The sequence below is a fragment of the Pangasianodon hypophthalmus genome, chromosome 26 (genome assembly GCF_027358585.1).
Source record: "Pangasianodon hypophthalmus isolate fPanHyp1 chromosome 26, fPanHyp1.pri, whole genome shotgun sequence".
NCBI classification, from domain to species: Eukaryota; Metazoa; Chordata; class Actinopteri; order Siluriformes; family Pangasiidae; genus Pangasianodon; species Pangasianodon hypophthalmus.
Window position 1 is genome coordinate 16,608,865 of NC_069735.1, and position 21,955 is coordinate 16,630,819.

Consider the following 21,955-nt stretch of genomic DNA (forward strand, 5'->3'; position numbering starts at 1 on the left):
ATAAATTACTATAACATAGCAATCTTCTCAAATAATCTCACAAACCTGTGAAAGCCAGAAAGAACATTCATCTGATATCCTCAGTGATGTATGTTGTATGGCTGCTTTTTAATCACATCTTTGCCAGTTTACTGTTAAAAACAGGATAATAATAAACTAACCGTTCCAATGCATGTGTCCTTCACGTCAACCCAGATGGAGTCAGAAACAACCTCAGAGACTCCTAGGTGGTAATACGCCACCAATCGAAATGAAGGAAGCATATCTTTGGTGACAGTCAGAGTTATTTTCATCACAGGACTACCAACTCTCTTCAGCTTTGAGGTGCTCATAATCTGCCCTTTACTTATGATCTGGAAAAATTAGGTGATAATACATATGATATAACCAAACATACAAGACAATTTACATTATAATGACCAAATGCAAGTGTTCATTTGTGAGAATATACAATTAAACTACATACCATATAAGTAATATCGTGGTTATTAGGTGCAGTAGGAGTATGTATATTCATTGAGACATAGAACTGATTTCCAATCTTCAACTCTTCAGTAGGTAAGCCAATGTGCAGGTAGTTTTGGGAGCCAGACGCAGAAGCATAGGCATGGACTGTCAACGTGTTAACCGCTTGGCTTTCCTTCCTGGTGTTAAGTTTCTCATCATTTGTCTTTACCTTTGTTGGAATATAGTAATGCTTGAACTTAGCTTAAGGCAAAGAGTGCATGAGGAAAACAGACTGATTTCATTTAAGAATCACTTTTTAACTGGCACCAGTGTGTGTTAACCCTTTTTACCATATATCATCTAATATTAAGAGAAATTCCACTTTAACAATAAATAAAATCAGGCCCTGATGATTCCAGTTGCCTGAGCTTGAAAGACAAAAAGTGCGCTTTGACATCATTTACATGGAGACTTTCACACGATGCGTTCCTGCTGAGCTTAAAGCCTTCTGCATAATGTGGTTATGACTGTACAAAAAAGTGAGAAAAAAATTTTTTTTCTGGTGAGTGATTTTTTTTATTGATACAGTTTATGAGAAAGCATGTTATAAATGCAATTTATCCAAATTGTTTCTTCCTGTAACGACCCCGTTAATAATTTCTTCCCATATTTTTAAAAATTAATTTCTGCCTTAACCGTAAGCTGCAAAAATAATGCAAATAACGCAGTAAATGTCTCATTTGCAACCTACACTAGTGATAGATGAGTGTCAGCAGGTTGAGATGAAAATAAATAAAAAATGAGGAGTGTAGAAGTGGAGCTTACTGTGATCTTTAGCTCACGCTGTGTTTGCAAGGTGTTTATGGTGAACATGGCCATGCCATTCTCCATAGTCCGTCCTCTGACATTTTCAGAAGTCAACTCCAATTCAACATGTTTTGCTGGTGTCCCATCAGGGTTCACTACATACACCTGGGAGACAGGAGATGACACAAAACGCTCTTTGCTAAATTACTTCATCCAATATTTAATGCATTTAAATGAGCACTGGAGTCCTTAAACTCAACTTAAAACACATTATTCAGTCACCACCATGAATTAATAATCAGCTATAGTAATGGGAATAAAATGCCATGCCAAATGATCTCTCTCACTACACATTTGTTTTAGTTACTCAGGCAATTTACACAACTGGTCTATTTTCTCAAATATCCAATCATTTGCTGTACTGTTTATCCTATACAGGGTTGCAGGGAGCCTGGAGCCCATCCCAGGAGACTTGGGGCACAAGGCAGGGGACAATCACACAATTTGGAAATTGTCAACACGTCTTTGACAGGGGGAGGAAAGACCCAGAGGAAATGCCAGAAGCATGGGGAGAACATGCAAACTCCACACACGCACACACACACACACACACACACACGTGGCAGAGGCAAAAAAAAAAAAAAAAAAAAGGCTGCCCACTGCTCCGGGTGTGTGTACACACTTGGATGGGTTAAATGGAGAGCACAAATTCCGAGTACTTGGCTACACATCACGTCACTTCACTTCACCCAGCCCTGGAGGTGTGAGGCAAACGCACCTATGCATTTTCTCAAACATCTACATAAAATGAATGACAGCACGGAACCTAAACCATGTATGTTGATTTTTCACTTCATATATTTGATGTCTTGTAAAAAGCAGAACATGGCAAAGATAAAATTCGTCTAACTGTTGACAGGCAGTAGGTATTATCAGATTCAGTGACAAACCTTCTATTTATTTCCGATTTTAAATGAAAAAGGAAAATGTCAGGACCCACCTATGTCTCAGACCTTTGGACCCTTCTCCGGAGAAATAAAGGCATCTACCTTATGCTAGCTTTGTATTTTGTCAATTTTCAGCTTTATGTCACCTTTGAACTTTGGATAACAATAATGCTAGCTTTTCTTACTTGATTTTAAGCTATATGCCAGCTATTGAACTTTGTATAGTCCAGCATTAGGCTAACTTTGTGAAAGGTATAAGCTTTATTATAATTGTGTATATTGTATATATGTAAATATTCCAGATTCTGGTGACATACTACCAATGATATCAGACATTCATATTTTGCATATTGCTGGATTATTGTGTCCTGTATAGCTGCCAAGATACTGTAGGGGTGAGTGCCTTTTCTTTTGGAAACTTTTATTTAGATAGTGAGAAAGAGAAGAAACAGAGGAGACAGCATAAATGATGAGCACATTTTCTTTACACGTTCCTTCTCTGCAACCTTGGAGGCAGGTAGTTTGCATAGTCTGAGTGTGGCAAAATTGACTGAAGCAGCTTTTTAAGCCGACTCTGCATATGAGGAACTTTAGGATTTAAATCACAGGCCCTACATGGCATATGATTACAATCATTACAGTACACAGGTGTAGAGGAGTCAGGACAAACATATACTACATTCTCATACTGAAAATCCTCTCAACACACTTACTGTTTGTCCTGACTCCTCTACACCAGTGTACTTAATGAATTATAATCTCACTACCCGGTGTCACTCAGAAGAGGACGTGTTCCCTTTTAAGTCTGCTTCCTATCAAGGTTTCTTCCTCGTGTCTTTGCCACCGTTTGCTTGTTCATTAGGGATCTAAATCTGAGTTCAGATTTCTGTAAAGCTGCTTGAGAACAATGTCAGTTGTTAAAAGCACTATAAAAACATAGTTGAATTGAATTAATCTAGCTTGTACCATGAAGCTAAAAGGCATTCCAGGTTTGAAATAATTGGGGGTTCTGGTGAAGTGGATGGTGTAAGGTGATGTCACTATATGAATACCCCTCCTCTCAGCTTCCACCATTTCACTGCCTGAAACACAGACAGTTTTAATAAATGTTATGAGATGTTAAGAAATACTGAGTTTGCATGACTCTGTGTGAAAGACAGATGCCAATGTCTGTCACACCATTTACATGGTTTTAAGTGGTGCATGTCAACATATGCCACTATTCAAAAACTTGCAACATACTGATGCACGTGTAAGAAAAAACATTGACTGTAACTATCAACGGATAAAAAGGACATCTTATACTTTAATAAATAAAAAATATGTAATCTTTAGTTTGTGTTTCTATTATGTTTTATGATGCTACTATTAGAAAATAATCAACTTCAGGGTGGTAAATGTTTAATTCCAGTGGATATAAAAAGTCTACACACCCCTGTTAAAATTGCAGGTTTTTATGATGTAAAAAAGAAAACTGTGTTATCATGTCAGATAATTCCCACTTTTAATGTGAAATAGAGACCAACATCATTCAAGTGAAAAACAAATAGAAATGTTTTAGGATGGAAAAAAGAAAAAAAACTTACAATAACCATTTGCATAAGTATACACACCTCTTAACTAATACTGTATTAAAGCACCTTTTGCTTGTAATACAGCACTTAGTCTTTTTAGCTAACAGTCTAACAATTTAACACATCTTGATTTGACAATTTTATTCCACTCTTCCTTGCAAAAATGCTCCAGATCTATCAAATTGTGGGGGAATCTCCTGTGCAAGATCTCCGTTCTTCTGAAGCCATTCCTTTATTGGCTTGGATTTGTGCTTTTTGTCATTAATGTGGTGGAAGGTGATATTTTTCTTCATCTTCAGCTGTTTAACAGAGGCCTGCAGGTTTTGTTCATAAAATAGATTGGTATTTGGAGCTATCCATGATTCCCTCTATCTTGACTAGAACTCCAGTCCCAGCTGAAGAGAAGTAGAGCCATAGCATGATGATGCTGCCACCACCAGGCTTCATTGTCGGTATGGTGTTCTTTATGGTGTGACAAGCTGCCTTGATTTTCACCAAACATTTCTGAAAGAATTATGCCTAAAAAGTTCTACTTTGGTCTAATCATAGCATAACACACTTTGCCAGAGAGAGGGGTGATTTAGGCAGCTTGGATGATTTTTTTCTGTCTAGCCACCCTACCCCATAGTCCAGACATGTAAGTAATACAAGAAATTGTTGTCATATGCAGGGATTGACCAGTACTTGCAGCTTCCCTGATAAATTTGTTGGATGATCCTAATCTTGGCAATGTCACTGTGGTGCCCCATGTTCTCCAATTGATGATGATGTTGGCTTCACAACGTTTAATGGTACATCTAATGTTTTGGATATTCTTTTGTCCCCCTTTCCTGATCGATATCATGCAATGAGATCCCATACATCCTTTATAAGCTCTTGGAGGACCATGGCTTCAGCAGTCGGATGAAACCAAGAAGGAAGTGAAGAAAATCCTGCATCTGATCTTTATTTGGAATTAATCAGAATCACTTCACTGATGACATTATTTAAAAATTACTTTTGAACATAAGACTGAATGTGATTGTTTAAGCCTGAGCACAGTCACATGCCCCATTTTAAAAGGGTGTGTATACTTATGCAACCAGGTTATTGTACACTTTTCATTTTCTTTTTTTTCACTTGAATGTTGTTGGTTGCTTTATCACATTAATGGTGGAAAAAGATCTGACATGATTTATCTTGGTTTAATTTTTTTTACCTCGCAAAAACCTGCACTTTTACCAGGAGTGTGTAGACTGTTTACATCCACAGTATTAAAGAAAGTGTCATCTTTTTTATCCATTTATAGTTACATTTAATGCTGAATGTCTGTGAAGCAAGTTAGTTCCTGTTATCACTTATATAGCACCTTATAGTAGCTTCCCTGTCAGAAAACCTAAAGATACATATTTACCTCTGACTGTTTCAAAGCACTGACACTGGTGACTCCTTCCATAAATGTTAAATAAACTTACAGAAAACTTCACAATTACACATGGTTTAACAAATGAGCACATTATTATAAATGTGATTTGGAGCTGCACTGCTGTCAGAGTGTTGTTATAGAAAATTAATCAAAGTCTTCTGACAAATCAGAAATAAGAATTCAGCAGCGCTGTGGTATTTAATGAAATATCAGTGAGTATTCTTATTCTTGATTCATGTGTCAGTGCCTAAAACCTTAATGTAAGACCCAAACCAGAAGGAGAAGACAAGTGGACAACAGGCTGCACTCTACTTACCAGTGTCAGTAAGCACACTGACAGATATGTATAGTGTTTCCCCGATGAGTTTAAGTATGTCTGGAAAGGTTTGAAGGATCTGTTCTCTGGTTAGCTCTGCTGTACCTTCTCCTTTAGTGATCTATGGAGTTCAGGTCAGAAGCATGTCATTTACATACTGGATTATATCAATATCACCTACTGCAGAAATTAGTTTGCATAAAGGAAAAAAATCCACCCTGAAAAATTTGTTGGTTGCCGCTGTATTTTTGTTATTCCTGTGAGAAGATATTCCCATGTCCCTTTGTGACATCAGGGGACATGGTGTTTAATAGGACAACATTTTTTAAAAGAAATATCAAATATATGGGATAACAGTCAGGTTTCACTGTTTTACAAATTCACAAATTTACAGAGTGCAATGCAGCTGTGTGACACAGTCACGCTGAGTTACTGCAGAGACTCAGCTAGTTAGCAATCTACAAGATGACGAACATGATGGCAGTATTACGGTGAAAGCTGAAGGTTTGGAAGTTATTCTTTTTGAGTGTACAAATGAGGAGGTGAGAGAGCTGGAGAGACTAAAGGACTAAAGAGCCACTGCTTCACTCTCTTTAGCGAGAGATGAGGCGAGGGCTAAATCCTGCTGCACCACTATCAGCAGGTAGTTGAATGGCATTGTGAGTAATATAAGAAACTGATAACCGAAGTAAAAACAGATCAACATGTTGATGAAAGATAGTGTCATTAAAGTTACAGAATTTCATTAAAGTCACTTATATTTTCATTAAAAAATGAAAAGGTATATTCATAGTCTTACATCAACCCTGTTCAAGGAGCCCCGTATGCTTATTTTTTCATCTCCTTTGAACACACCAAACACAACAAAAGCACTACCTTCGACGGTTTCGCCAAACAGATACCTTAAAAGCAATAAAGAGAAAAGTAGAAAGGTCAAGAATAGTTACATTATCAATGCGAAATATGAACCATAGCAATTAAATAACACAATTTGTGGCTAGACAAACGCTACAAAGCCAAATACAGCAGTGGATCCTAGTGGGTCATTAAACTAATGTGTTGCAAATTTTGGAATTTTACAATAATCATTATCAAAAAAAGTTAGCAAAAATGAACTCTTACTTTGCCTTGATTTTGACAGAAAACTTTTCATCATCAACATAGTAGAAAGATTTCTCAGGTATGAGATTCACTTCAAAACTGGGCAGCCCTAGAAAGTGAATTCACACAAAACAGATTATAATGATCATTTTATCTTTAGCACTTTTTTAACACATTTTATCTGTTAAAAAATTGGCTTCCCAAAGTATAGTTTGTTATTATTATTGTTAGTGTTATTATTATCACTGCTGATAATAATAATAATAATAGTTATTATTATTATTATTATTATTATTATTATTATTAAATCAGGAGTAGTATTGTTATTAACCTAATATTTATTAGTATTATACTTATTAGAGTACTTACTGTATTCTTTGACTTCAAACTCTGCTGTGAAATTCTTATTAGGATTTTCCTTAAGGTTTACTGCTATTTTCCAGAATCCATTGCTTCAAATACAAAACAAGTCTCAGTGTTATATTAACTATTACCATGTAAAGATAGCTGTTTATTTCAACACTGTGAAATATGCTGTGTACAAGAACAATAATTACAGAATTACAGTTGTGATTTATTTTTATTTTTCTTGTAATGCAATTATAAAGCAATGCTGTGATAATAAAACATTTGGCTAAGTATTTATGGTTATTGCTGTTATTAGCAACACTTCAACAGGATTCACTGCAAAATTATTTTATATTTAGAACCTCATGAGAGCTGATCATTTAATTGAGAAATCAACACTAAAGTGTAGTTTGGCGTGGTGGTGGAGTTAAGTGTGAGCTTATTAATTCATATCACTCAGAAACATTTTCAAAGACTGTGAACAAACTGTAGGACTAAACGAACCTGATGGGATTTCCCAGTTTAAATTCATCACTTAATACTCCCTTTTTTACAGTAAGCTGTTTTTGCTCAACAGTGATCCCTTCTGGAGTCTGCAGAGATGAAAATATAGCCATAATCATTTATACTGTCATTACCATAACATTTCACAAAAACATACAGTACTGTGCAAAAGTCTTAGACACATGCAAAGAAATGCTGTAGAGCAAAGATGCCTTCAAAAATAATGAAATTAAATGTTTCTACATAAAAAAAATACTATAAAGAGCAGTAAACAGTAATAAATGAAACAAAGTCAATATTTGGTGTGACATCCTGTTGCTTTAAAAAAAAAATAGTAGTCTCAGGTGCAGTGTGTGCAGTTTTATAAGGAAATGAGCTGTAGGTGTTACTGAGCATCCACAGTTCTTCTGGAGACTTTGACTGTCGACTCGCTTCTTATTTCTGCAGCAAAACCCAGCAGCCTTCATTATGTTTTTATCTGAAAAGTGTCTCTTATGGAATCTGCTGCTTTCTTTACTGACATACAAACATTGTTCTGTAACATTTAATTTTGTGCTGGAAAACTAACATTTGGAAATCTAAAATGTTTTTGTACTGAATCAATAATGTAGAAGTCATAAAATACAAATCTATAACAAAGTTTGTACTAAAAAATATAGGGTGCCTAAGACGTTTGCACAGTACTGTATATTACTGGGATTTGATGCTAAAATTGTCCTTATGCTTATTTTACAAAAAATCTATCTTATATAAACTTACCACTATTTTCACAATCACAGTATTTTCCACAGGATTTATTTTAGAGTTCACAGCAAATATTCTGTATTTTACTGAAGAAAATTCACAAAAAGAAACAGTCAACAATGCAGCAATGCATTAGATGCATCAGACTCACATCAGATATAAACATCGACTTACACCTGGCTTGAACAGTTATGTGCTGTTGACTCATTCGTGGTAGAATGTGCCAAGGACACAGTCCTGTCTTAGTTATCACACAATCATGACCAGTTTTATGTGATATCACCGCAAGCAAGTCCAGCGTTAACCCAGCACCACTGTCTGATAATTTGTTACAACCACAATATTTCACCCTGCCACATTTCCTGCAGTGAAATGCTGTTCAAGGGCAATATTTAAAGAGCAAAAAACATTTTGTACTGTTAGAGGAAAGATGGGGTGGTGTGATAGAACAGAGTTACTATTACCACCCTGAAGTTTTCCTATTACAGCACATCCCTCATTAGCTCTAAAAATGACCCATTGTATTTTAAAAAACAATGAGAATTATAGTGAGGTAGAGACATTGACCACTGAATGCTTGATCATGGTTTCAGTAATTGTATAATCAGGAAAACTAACACTCACCAGTAGAATCTGGAGTATATATTGTCTTATCAGTCTGAATAAACAAATACCCTGACTGAAATGAGACCATAACAATTTTCTCCAGGAAAACATTATTCCAAGTTGCTTTCAGATAAACATACTGCTGTTCCTCGGAGTCCACATTAAAAACTTGATCATTTAAGGAAATCTACAATACAAAATGCAAAAAAGATATAAATCAGTGGTACATTTCAAAGTATACATTTATTGAACAAAGTATACATTTATTGAACACAGAATCTTTACTTATATTGAATTATTAGCAGTATTAATTGCAACAGCTAATTCAAATTTAGTTTTAGACTTGAAAAAAGATATTAGATATAGTCATAGTCATATTTAGTCATTTGGTTAGTGTTAGTTTTTTTTTTTTTCGATTTAGTTGGCAAAGATGACAGTAATTTTAGTCAGTTAGTCAATCTAAAATTTTTCCTAGGGGATAAAACATTTTATCACAAAAATACTGTCACTGAAATTGAAAACGTTGCTAATGTTACCAAACAAGTAAGCAGTATGACATCTTTGGCATCTTTATTTCAGCATCTGTCAGCAACTATGACGCATTAAGCATACATACACAGATCAGAGAGGACAGGTCAAGAATTAGACTTTTTAATTCTCTTATATAGATGCCTTTTCAAAGTGAGTGCACAAAACAAAATTTCTGTCATTTTTGTCTTGTTTTGATTAATTGAAGAAAATGTACATTCCATCATATACACTGATCAGCCATAACATTAAAACCACCTGCCTAATATTTTGTAGTCCCCCTTGTGCTGCCAAAACAGCTCTGAGCCATTGAGGCATGGACTCTACAAGACCTCTGAAGGTGTGCTGTGGTATCTGGCACCAAGACATTAGCAGCAGATCCTTTAAGTCCTGTAAGTTGTGAGGTGGGGCCTCCATGGATTAGACTTGTTTGTCCTGTACATCCCACAGATGCTCGATCAGATTGAGATCTGGGGAATCTGGAGGCCACGTTAACACCTTGAACTCTTGTCATGTTCCTCAAACCATTCCTGAACAGTTTTTGCAGTGTGGCAGGGAGCATTATCCTGCTGAAAGAGGCCACTGCCATTAGGGAATACCGTTGCCATGAAGGGGAGTACTTGGTCTGCAACAATGTTTAGGTAGGAGGTACGTGTCAAAGTAACATCCACATGAATGCCAGGACCCAAAGTTTCCCAGCAGAACATTGTCCAGAGCATCACACCCCCTCTGCTGGCTTGCTTTCTTCCCATAGTGCATCCTAGTGCCATCTCTTCCCCAGCTAAGCAATGCACACGCAACCAACCATCCACATGATGTAAAAGAAAACATAATTCATCAGACCAGGCCACCTTCTTCCATTGCTCCATGGTCCAGTTCTGATGCTCACGTGCCGATTGTAGGTGCTTTTGGCCGTGGACAGGGGTCAGCATAGGCATGCTGACCGGCCTGCGGCTACGCAGCCCTATACACAGCAAGCTGCACTGTGTGTTCTGACACCAGTGTGTGTTCATAGCCAGCTTTAACTTTTTCAGCAATTTGTAGATGGAGATGCTCTGACCCATTCGTCTAGCCATCACGATTTGGTCCTTGTCAAAAATCGCTCCAATCCTTATGCTTGCCCATTTTTCCTCCTTCCAACACTTTGAGAACTGACTGTTCATTTGCTGCCTAATATATCCCACCCCTTGACAGAAGCCATTGTAATGAAATAATCAATGTTATTCACTTCACCTGTCAGTGGTTTTAATGTTATGACTGATCAGTATATTTTGAGCAAAAGAGTAAATTGTTATCTAGTTCTCATTTATGTATTGTTGTATTTTAAATAGACAGAGAACACAGAAGAATCATCCATTTAAGAATTTTAATGAGTGCTCAGAACTAGCACTGCAACATGCACAGCCTCAGCATTGCAACGACTCTTCTCTCACCCCATGCTTAAGTACAACCAGGAAACCTGAGTGCCATCTAGTGGTGCATTAATGTAAGGACATCACATGTATATTATTAAGTAAGTATTCTTTATGGAAGAGAAGTCTTTGGCGAATATATTTCATCTTATTTTGGTCAGCAAAATTAACGTGGATCAAGTCAAGTCAAGTTTATTTATCATTTGCACAGTATGCCAGGACATACTGTATGTATGTTGAAATGCTTGAAGCGAGGGTAAACTAAACTACTTGAGTAACAGAACATGACACAAACACACACACACACAGAGGGTGAAAGCATAGACAAGTAACAAAGTACAATATATGATACAACATAGTAAAAAATTACAGCATGGATTACTGCAATGAAGTTATGTAAAGTGTCCAAGTGGCAGAGGGAGGAGCAGGTGGAAAAACACCTGAAAAGTATGTCAGATGACTTGGTGATATTTGGGAAGCAGATGACCTGTCTGCAGTCTGTTTAGGAGCCTGATAGTCTGGGGGTAGAAACTGTTTGTTGGCTTGGTCATAACTGAATGCTCTGAAAGTGTTTGCTGGGAGGCATTTCATAAAATAAACTGTGTCCTGGTTGACTCAGGTCTGAGGTGATTTTGTGTGCTTTCCTCAGGCACCGTGACCAGTTGATGTACTCTTTGGCTGGTAGCTTGTTGCCTGTGATGAGTTCTGCTGTTCTCACCGCTCTCTGGAGGGCCTTGCAGTTGTGTGTGGAGTAACTGCCATACTATACAGTGATGCACCTAGTCAGAATGCTCTCTATGGTACAGTGGTATAAGGTAGTGAGGGTTTTAGGGTTCAGTCCAAACTTCTTCAGCTTCTACAGGAAGTAGATTATCTGGCAGACAGACCTTATGATTGTCTCACTGTGGAGGGATCAGCTGAGGTCACTGATGATGCGGACACAGAGAAACTTGAAGTTTTTGACTCTTTCCACAGCAGCTCCATTGATGTGTAGGGGAGCGTGTACTCTGCTGTAGGACTTTCTGTTGTCCTCTATCATTTCCTTAATTTTGAAGATGTTAAGAGTGAGGTCATTGTCTTGGCACTACTGCGACATACCTCTGGTCTCTTCTCTGTAGGTTGTCTCATCTCCATTTATGATGAGGCCCAGGATGATTGTGTTATGAGCAAACCTGAAAATTATGCTGGAGCTGTGTTTGGTAATACAGTCATGCATGAACAGGGAGTACAGGAAGGCGCTGAGTACACATCCCTGTGTGCACCGGTGATCAGAGTCAGTGTGGAGGAGGTTGAATTGCCAATTCTCACCACTTGGGGTCTGCCCATCAGGAAGTCCATTATCCAGTTGCGCACAGTGTTGTTAAGCCCCAGATCTTTGAGCTTTATGATGAGCTTGGCGGTGTTAATTCTAAGCTGTAGTCAGTGAAATACATTCTCACATAGGTGTTCTTTTTCTCTAGGTGTGTTTATTGTTAGAGCAACATGTGCATAGATCTTTTGGAGTTGTATGCAAACTGGAGAGGGTCCATGGTTGTAGAAAGGGATAAGAAGATGTGTGTTTTAACTAGATGCTCGAAGCACTTTATGATAGTTGAGGTCTGTGTGATAGGGCAGTATTCATTCAGGCAGGATTTTTGGGGACAGGAACAATGGTATTCCTCTTGAAGCATACTGGAATAGCTGACAGGCTTAGGGACAGATTAAAGATGAAAGCATTGCCCATGTCAGTCACAGACAGGACTAGTGTGCAGCTGTTCTGGTCCACAGGAAGTCTTACGGCTGGGTAGGCATTATTCACCTCAAAGGGAGCTTAGTAGGTGTTGAGCTCATCTCCGAGTGAGGTGGACATGCCTACGTCACTGTTATTCCTCAGTGTAGCCTGTTATTGAGCACAGGTCGCTCCACAAATGCTTGAGGTCAGACCTGTGGTAGCTGGATTCAACCTTGCCCTGTAATCCCTTTTAGCTATTCTAATGGCATCCTGCAGGTCATATTTACATTTACATTTATGGCCTTATCTAAAGCGACTTACAGAGGTGCTTTGAAGTCTCTATCAATAAATATATCCTGATACTAGTTTACTAGGTCATGGACTAAGAATACCATCAGTTCTAAAAACTCTGTTGGGGAGCTAATATAGTAAGAAAAGCACACAGACAACACAGAGCACACAGACAACACGTCGTTTGAAAACTGCCAGTGACTCAGCTGTTCGGACATCTAGGGGAAGTTCATTCCACCACCTAGGTGCCAGAACAGAGAAGAGTCTTGATGCATGCCTTCCTTGTACCCTGAGAGATGGTGGGACCAGTCGAGCAGTGCTAGAGGATCAGAGGGAGTGTGGTGCAGTGCAAGGTGTGATAAGTGCTTTGAGGTAAGTGGGTCCTGGTCCATTTATGGGTTTGTAGTCATGCATCAGTGGTTTAAATCTGATGCGGGCAGCTACAGGAAGCCATTGTAAGGAGCGTAGCAATGGGGTGGTGTGGGAGAATTTAAGAAGGTTGAAAACCATATCTGGCCTTCCTGTAGACCACCAGGTTCCCAGAGTTGTATGCAGTAATCCGTAATTTAAGTTTGACACGGACATCGCTATTTATGCAGGGCTTCTGCTTGGGAAAAGACGGAACCTAAATTTTTGGAACAACATTGTTGTTGCTCTTTCTGATGTATGCTGTAACAGAATCTGTGTAGTCATTTATGTTACCAGCTGCTGCATTCAGGAGCACCTGCCAGTCTGTGGTTTTGAAGCAGTCCTGGAGTGTGCTGAAGCATCCTCACTCCATTGGTAAACTGTGCGGGAAACCAGTTTATCTTGTTGAAGTCTTTGGCCCTATTCACACCTTGCATTAACATGTATCCTGGGTGAAGGATCACAAGTGGACAGCTGCGACCCATAAGGCAATTACACAATTGATTACGCAGTCCTTCTTGCTGTCCGGGATTCATCAAGATGCATTTGCATTCACACTACATATGTGATGTATCGGATCACCAAGGATGCATCTTAATGCCAGGTGTGAACGGGGCCTTGTTGGTTTGCAGACAGGAGGAGAATGGAGATGTGATCAGTCTTACCAAATGCTGGGAAGGGGAGGGCCTTGTAACTGTTCTTAACTGCAGATTGGCAAACACCATGTGTATGGAAATTAACATGCTGCTGGTATTTGGACAAGACTGTCCTCATCTTTGCCCTGTTAAAGTCCCCAACAATTATAAAGGCAGCCTCTGGATTTGAGTTTTCAAGTCTATTAATTAATTTGTATATGTTGTCCAAAGCACATGATTTGTCTGCCTGAGGGGGAATGTAAACAGCTATGAGGATGATGGAACTGAATACCCGAGGTAGATAAAAAGGTCAGATTTTGACTGTGATTAGCTCCAGATTCAGATCACAGTGTCTGGCTAGAGCTGCGACATCTAATAAGAAACATACCCTGCCTCTATGTTTGCTGAAGTTAGCAGCTCTATCTTGACAGTAGATGGTGAATCCTCCCGGTGTTATGCCGTGGTTGGGTACCGCTCCGTCCAGCCACGTTCCCGACATTGAGCTGAAACCCAATCTGCACTCTGAGCTCACTGATTTTATTGTCAAGTGATTGAACATTCTCCAGTAAAATAAATACTTGGTAAAGGAGGATAGAAGCACCTTTTCCACCTTCTGCAGAACATCCCAGCACATTGGCCTGTCCTGTGTCTCCTTTTCTTCTGCCACTATGCTTGTAAACAAAGTGCCAGCTGAACCATGAGGTGGCTGCAGTAAGTATTCCACAGATTTTTTGTTTTAAAGTCTGTATTTAGCGAAGCACGAATGTTGGTCATATTGAAGCTTCAAATATCTGCATATGTTTGGATTTTAAAATATAAAAAATTTATATGATAAAGATTTGAGGCTGGAGGTTTTTAGCACAAACCGTTAACAAGATATTTCCATACACCAATTCTAATTGCATTAAGTTCTTGTTTCATTGTTACTTCAAGTTTTGTTATTGTTTATTTTTTAGTTGTTAGCATGTTTTGTACATATTGTTCATCTTCATAGTTTTTTTTTTTTTTATCACTTCCCACCTTATATACCAGCAAATGTGTCCCCCTTTTTTGAACATTTTTTAAAAAATGAAAGAGTGCTTTTATACCTATTAATTTGCAAAACTGATAGTTTTGGTTTGTTTGCTTCACATGGCACATAATTAAACAAGCTAAAGCATAATTAAACAAACTACCTCTGTTGTCTCAGAGGTAAGCAGAGCTAAAACTGTCCTCCTAAACTCATTCATTTATGTGTCAGAAAAACAGTGATAAAAAGTCCAACAAACTTTAACCAAGCACACTAGAAAGCACAAAAATCACACAAGCACTGAAATCACGCAGCTAGTGTTAAATAAGCTTCATGATTTGTAGCATGCTTATCTTGAGGCAGGCAATGGTGGAAAAAAAATCTTGAAGATGCTGAAAAACTGATAAACACTGAGTTGCATTAGTTCATCAGTAACAAAGAACCGATTTGTTTTTTATCGAAAGCGTCTGGACCAGGAATGTTTTAATCAGAAAGGATCATATATCATAATGTAGCATACACATCTGGCAGGTTAGGATATGATTAGATAGGACATGAAATGATTAAATAATTACATAAATAACTCATTTTACACATTTCGTGTATTTTACCCAGATTTTATTTTCTCTTTTTGCCTGTCTGTGCAAATCTCCAGAACACATGGCATGTTTGGATCGCTTCCTACAGTTGGTCAATTTAGAGTTGAATTGCTGACTGAGGCGGAAAACATGCCAGAGTTCCATTCAAATGGATTAAACACTGCATATGTGAAAACATCCTTAGGTGCGTGTCATCTGATTGAATGGAGCACTGGTGCATTTTCTGAAAAATACCAGGCAATTTCAACAGTCCAATGTCTGTGAGTCTGTGATCACTGTAGCCTCAGATTCCTATTCTTGGTTGACAGGAGTGGAATCCAATGTGTAGCTCATCCACCTCAAGGTTTGATTTGTTGAGCATTCTGAGATGCTTTTCTGCTCAATAAAGTTGTAAAGAGTTTACTGTAAAAAATTTAATGTAACCTTCATGTCAGCTTAAACCAGTCTGGCCATTCTCCTCTGACCTCTCATCAACATGGAATATGTGCAGTGTGAAACTGAACCAAAGGACTCAAATGTATCAATTTCACTCTGATTCAAAAGGATTAACAGATTGAAAACACACTAAACTAGAGGTTATACTTACTCTTTAATACACAGCATCACTGGCGAAGATCAAAGTAAATCATATTCTCTGGATTAACAACCTGGCAATAAAAACCTATTGGATCATAGTATCAGGGCAGCTATGACTTACCTTTATAGGAACAAGAGCTTGATAGTTGTTGTTTGGCTCTAGTGTGACACGATTATTGCCAAGGTCTGTGTGTTTACTAGGGAAGTTCATTACTGTGATATGGACGTCTAAAGGGTCTGTGCCCTGGTAGTCTTGTACCTCCACAAACACCTGCTCTTCTGTTCCCACTCGCAGGATCTGGGGAGCTGACATGATGTACCTGAGAGTGCAGAAGGGAAAAGATATTAAAGATTACCTTTATTAACTTCCTTTGTTCACAGACATAGACACACATACAACAGCATTTAGACATGGATTTTGGCAAAAGGGCAACCAGATTATTGTAAGTTTTTTTTCCACCTTCAATTAAATTCAATTCAATTTTATTTGTATAGCGCTTTTAACAATGGACATTGTCACAAAACAGCTTTACAGAAATAAATGGATTCAAAAAATATATTGCAAATATGGGAATTTATCCCTAATGAGCAAGCCAGAGGTGATGGTGGCAAGGAAAAACCCCCTGAGACAATATGAGGAAGAAACCTTGAGAGGAACCAGGCTCAAAAGGGAACTCATCCTCATCTGGGTGCAACAGATAGTGCAATTATAAATAAATCCCTTCTATTATTGTGTACTATATGGACAAATAGTGCAATTGTGCAACCAATAAATTCATCACAGTTTTTGCAAGAAGTCCGGTTGGTTAAAATCTATCCACTGTTCACTGATGGAGTCTTGAGTACGAAGGTGCTCGTGGCAACTGCAGCCCCAAAGCCACTACAGCAATCGCAGTCCCAAGCCATTACAGTACAGCTCCCCATATGTGATCCCCAAGCCATCCCCAGCAATCCAAACGGTTCTTCAGGCCATCCATATGGGGCCCCAGCAGCAGTGAGCGAACTCAATCGATGAGAACTCCAACCAGAAGTAGGGCATCAGGATGGATCAGGCAGGTCCAGAGAACAGAAGGAGTCAGGATCACTGGCATCTCAGGAGTAGCATGTGTAGCTCAACAGAGAGTGAGATAGAGAGAGAGATGGAGTGAGAGGGAACGATTGTTAGGTAAGCTTTTGTCCTCTAATGGTTAAGGACAATGTACTTTGCGTGCAGAGTGCAAGCAGGGAAAAAACTAGCTATGACAGCATAACTAAAAGGGAGAGCCAGAAGCTAACACAGACATGAGGGCACCCTGGGACATAAGGCAGCCAGCCACTCCAACTTCATTTCTGTTTTTTTTCCATCAAACATTTCTGTTTGTTGCTATATCATATTAAAGGTGGAACATCATGAAAACTTGCAATTTTAACAGGGTGTGAAGACATTTTATATCCACTGTATATATTTTGTACATGGTATTTTATGATGAACAGGCTACTTTATTATATACAGTATATTCATATTCATATTATTTCTTCATATAAGTTCTTGTGGGTTACATGAGGCAATATCCTTAAGCGGTGCCTCTGTGACCTGTCTCTGCAAAGACCATGGCTGAGGCACTGTTTTACATAATCTCGCATAATCCCCAAAACGATCCTAACCGATTAGGGAGCTCCATTTATGTCAAGAACGTTGCACAAACTCTTCGAATTATTTAGAATAAAAGTGATTTAAACCAGCATTTATCAGAAGAGTTAGTGGAGCACTTTAATAAAATACATGATTCAGAAGTTTCTGCATGAGGATGGCCAAAATTGGGATAAATGGTTAAAGTGTCCGAAAAACAGCTGATTCCACTTGATCCCAGTTGGAGACCATCTCTCGCCATCCCAGAGGACAGAGGTTACCAAGATGGAATCTGAATTTTTGGATGTGTTTTCTCCCCTGCCCAGAAGCACAAAACGTATTGAACACCACATAGAGACTCCTCTCAGTGTGGTTGTATACAGCCAGTGCATATACCACTGCATAGTTAGCTGACATAATAATGATTAGGGGGAGCATGTGCATAATAATGATTACATGAGGCATGTGCAGCATGTGAGAGCTGCCCTAAAGTCAATGAGACAGGCCAGCCTCATATTGAACCTGGCAAAGTGTGTCATTACATGGGTGGAGATATGGTATCTGGGTGTGGTGTATTTGTGGGCAAATACGTTCAACAGTGTTTAAGCAAAGAAACGGAAAGGTCCACACGGTAGACAGGCGAACAATCCAGAACTCTTATTTAACCAGTGATGCGCACTGAACAGTTACCGCCACATTACAGCCGACCTCTGAGACATACTTATCTATATCCCAGGTTCACTTGCCATTTGCCCCCTAGTGGCGTTTCCTTAAACAGCATTACAGTATTTCAACCTTCATCAGTTTGTCTGTGTGGAACACCACACTGGGTCATGTGCCACCTGAGTCATGGGCAGGTATGACCCCAAATTAATAAGACTGCTCTTGTTGTGTCTTGCCTGATATCTAAGACCAAAAAGGAGGAGAGACAGTTCTTGGGGCTGGCAGGATATTATCAGTACACTGACTGATCTTACTAAAAAGGGGGGCAACAGATCAGGTCCAGTGGTCAGAGCAGGGCAGCAGACCTTTGTGAGTGTTAAAGTGGCTCTCTGTGGGGGCCCTTTGCTTTACTTCCCCTAAATTTTCTCTCTCTTTAGTGTTATAGAGTGACACATTGGACAGAGGGCTGGGGCTTGTTCTGTCCCAGGTTGTGGAGGGAGATGATTGCCTGGTGCTGTATATCAGCCAGAAAGTCTTAATGCAGGAATACAAGTACAGCACCATTGAGAAAGAATGCCTAGCTATCATGTGGTTGGTACTTACTCTCTGATACTACATATTGGGGTGTCCATTGGTGTTTGTCACAGGCAGGACAGTTCCCTGGCATACGTCAGGAGGTGGGGGTACTATGGCAGGTTGGAAAACTTCTTCCAACTAGTTCATCCCTGCCAGCAAATGCTAATCTTCACCCTTGTAACTACTAGTAAAATTGTTAGTGAGTTCACTAACACAAAGATAATGTAATAATATAACATTCCTAGCTAACATTATGGTATCTACTTGTGTTGTTGCAACTTCAGTTATTCGATTCAGTGTAATGTTGAAAGACCTACAGTTGCTCTCTGCTTCCTGGACTTCTTGCTGGCACATTTTTTCTCCCGTATATTCTGGCTTGAGCATGCATGGTTGGATGTCACTGTGTAACAGTAATTTTTTTTAAAGTGCCTATCCGATGAGTCATTTCTATCATTTGAGTAATCCATTCTTATAATTCATTCTATCAAAATAATATGCTTATAGAACCCTAGCCAGCTAGCTGTCTTGCTTCCCTGAATATACCATTATCTAGTGAGCTCCCCCCTTCTCCTGCAAATTCCCCTCTCACCCAAATATCCACTATAACCATTGCAGTTTTTCAAAGTTTGCATCAACCTCCAAGACACATAATCAGGAGGGAGTTTCCACAGTATTCAAACCAGGAAATCTACAGAGCCCACTACATCATTGCTGTAAGACATGAGTAGGCATGTTTACAAGTGTATTGAAAAGTTAAATTTTTCAGTGTCCCCTAAAAGTTACAGCTGTTACAAAGTCCTAACACTTTGATGTTATAAAGCACTGGCACTGGCACTGGCAGTCATCCATGCAGGTGATTGAGTCCAGGTGTGTGCAATCAGTAGTTGGGTGAATGTGAACGTGAGAGTGTCTGTAAAGGCTGTGAATTGTAGTCCTCGGTGGCCATGTTTGTAGGCCACGCTGTGCTCTGAGAGTTGGAGTTTAACACCGATTTTGTCATTGACATGACACCATTTTCCATTTATGTGTAGTGTTCACCATACGAGTCCCTGTGATTTGCACTACTGTCAGAGCTGCTGTTATAGAAAATTATTCAACACCTTCTGTTCAATCAGAATCCAAATTTCATAGATCTGTGGTATAAAAGATTATAATTTACTACTGATCATGTGACATTTACACCTTCTAAAAGTCAAAGATCTAAAATGTTATGTTTGTTGTAAATTGTAGTACTCACAGTGGGTCACATAGTGTGAGCAGGGGGAAGGAGAGAAACGTAGCTGTCAGCCACACCACGTCTACATGCATCCTGCCTGCTGGTCCTGGCTCAGTCTGAGAAAGTGTGTGTTAGCAAGACGCAGCCCTCCAACTGTTTGGAAACAACTCTCCTCTCTCAAACATCTACATGCCCATCCTCTCTTTACTCAGAGATCATGATGATGCACTACAGTACTTTGAACTATGTTTTGTAACACACAAACACACACACTTGAATTTGTGACCTTTCAGGACATTATAGCGTACATACATACCTAACATACTGTGACTAAACTGTGCACATAACTACCTATATGTGCAAAGGATTTTCTACACATAAGCCTTAATCTGACCCTGACCCTAACCTCAGAAACCACAAAAATGGTTTTAGCCCTTCAGTCTTATAGCCTTTATAAAAAGCAGTTTAGATTGTCAAGACCATCCTACACCACTGTTTTTCTGGTGTTCCTATATAGTCAAAACATTGTGGTGCCAAAATATCTACACCCACACAAAGTATGCTCTAAATAATCTAACAATCTACAAATCTGTTTATTTGTGTCCCCACCTCTAAAACATTGAACATTTGAAGAGTTAACCCCTTCTCTCTTTTTAATAATTGTAAATTCATGTATTGGTATAGGTATAGAACATTCTCTCTCTCTCTCTCTCTCTCTCCACCTGTACAGTCAATGACCCAGGGGGTAAAGGCCATTCTTACAGGTCGAGGTTCTCGTAAGTTACACATTAAGAGTTTGATCTGTTTAATAATTAAATGTTTGAGAAACGTATCTGTGTCTAATGGTGCTTTATTGAAAGCCAAAATTCCCTGTTACATGTAAAAATAAATGCAGTAATAAGTTTTCAGCATTTTTTTTTTAAATTATTTTTTAGACAACAGCTAACAGGATTTTTCTTCACATTCTAAGTTTACATCTTCATAACTTTGCAGTTTACACTTTTCTTATTGCTGTTATACAAAATACATTTAGGGAATAGAAATTTCTGAATTCTTGCATTCATTGCAGTGTGTTTATATTTTCATAGATATTTTGAGCATTCTATGTGAATATCTATTCTATGATGGAAAAATATCAATGAATATATATGCAAGAGAACAAATATTCGTATCCCGTGTACATTAGTAAAGTTGTTCTCTTGCATATATATGCATTAATATTTTTCCACCATAAATATTCATTCACTAATCTTCGATAACTGCTTTATCCTGGTCAGGGATCTGCCTATCTGCATATTTTTGAGAGTGAGAGGAAACCAGAAAACCCAAAGGAAACCCATGTGAACATGAGGAGAATATGCAAAACTCGGCATAGACAGTAACCCAAACTGGGGACCCTGGAGCTGTGAGATGGCAAGACTACCACCATAAATATTAAATGCCCTAAATGACTGCATTTACACTACATGTGAGATTCACTGACAACTGGAGGAATATTACATTAGTTATTCTTTGTTGAAGGAAGTATAAGATGAATTGTGATTTCTTAAAAAACATCAAAAAACACTCTGGCTCCTTCAAATAGTTGCAATCTCTCTGGCACCCTCAAATAGTTACAATCTATAAGCCAAAAAGTCAAAAAGACATAAGTCAAAACTTACAGCTAGGTGTTAAGATTTCTGTGAATTTTGGTCATTTACGACAGAATGTTTACTCATGGTTGCTGTATTGTGCCTTTTACAGTCTTGCACATGTAAGTAGATAAAACAATAGATGCACATTGAAAGACGTTTATACTTGGTCTGTGCTCCATTATAATCCAGGTGTAAATGTGTAAGCAAATTATAGACTATTTATCCCATAATGTTTCAACTTTTGTTCCTGTCAGGCAGCTCCAGATTTCCAAAGGTTAAATTTACACAA

General features: G+C 38.5%; 1 protein-coding gene across 2 annotated transcripts in view; it reads right to left on the bottom strand.

Annotated features, from left to right (window-relative positions):
- Positions 1-20,210, bottom strand: part of LOC113537389 (complement C3) — a 53,954-nt gene extending 33,744 nt beyond the window's left edge. For both annotated transcript variants that reach the window (XR_008301036.1, XM_053229892.1), the window contains exons 1-13: positions 20,054-20,210; positions 16,090-16,288; positions 8,818-8,986; positions 8,209-8,279; positions 7,450-7,538; positions 6,967-7,049; positions 6,619-6,706; positions 6,296-6,398; positions 5,497-5,617; positions 3,168-3,283; positions 1,273-1,419; positions 467-676; positions 162-353 (exon numbers count right to left, since the gene is read on the bottom strand). Coding sequence is in view for 1 of the 2 variants with exons in the window: in XM_053229892.1 (XP_053085867.1) it covers positions 162-353; positions 467-676; positions 1,273-1,419; positions 3,168-3,283; positions 5,497-5,617; positions 6,296-6,398; positions 6,619-6,706; positions 6,967-7,049; positions 7,450-7,538; positions 8,209-8,279; positions 8,818-8,986; positions 16,090-16,288; positions 20,054-20,124 (1,659 nt within the window). In the remaining variant the exon portion in view is untranslated. The remainder of the gene's footprint in view (positions 1-161; positions 354-466; positions 677-1,272; positions 1,420-3,167; positions 3,284-5,496; positions 5,618-6,295; positions 6,399-6,618; positions 6,707-6,966; positions 7,050-7,449; positions 7,539-8,208; positions 8,280-8,817; positions 8,987-16,089; positions 16,289-20,053) is intronic.
- Positions 20,211-21,955: the final 1,745 nt, after the last annotated feature.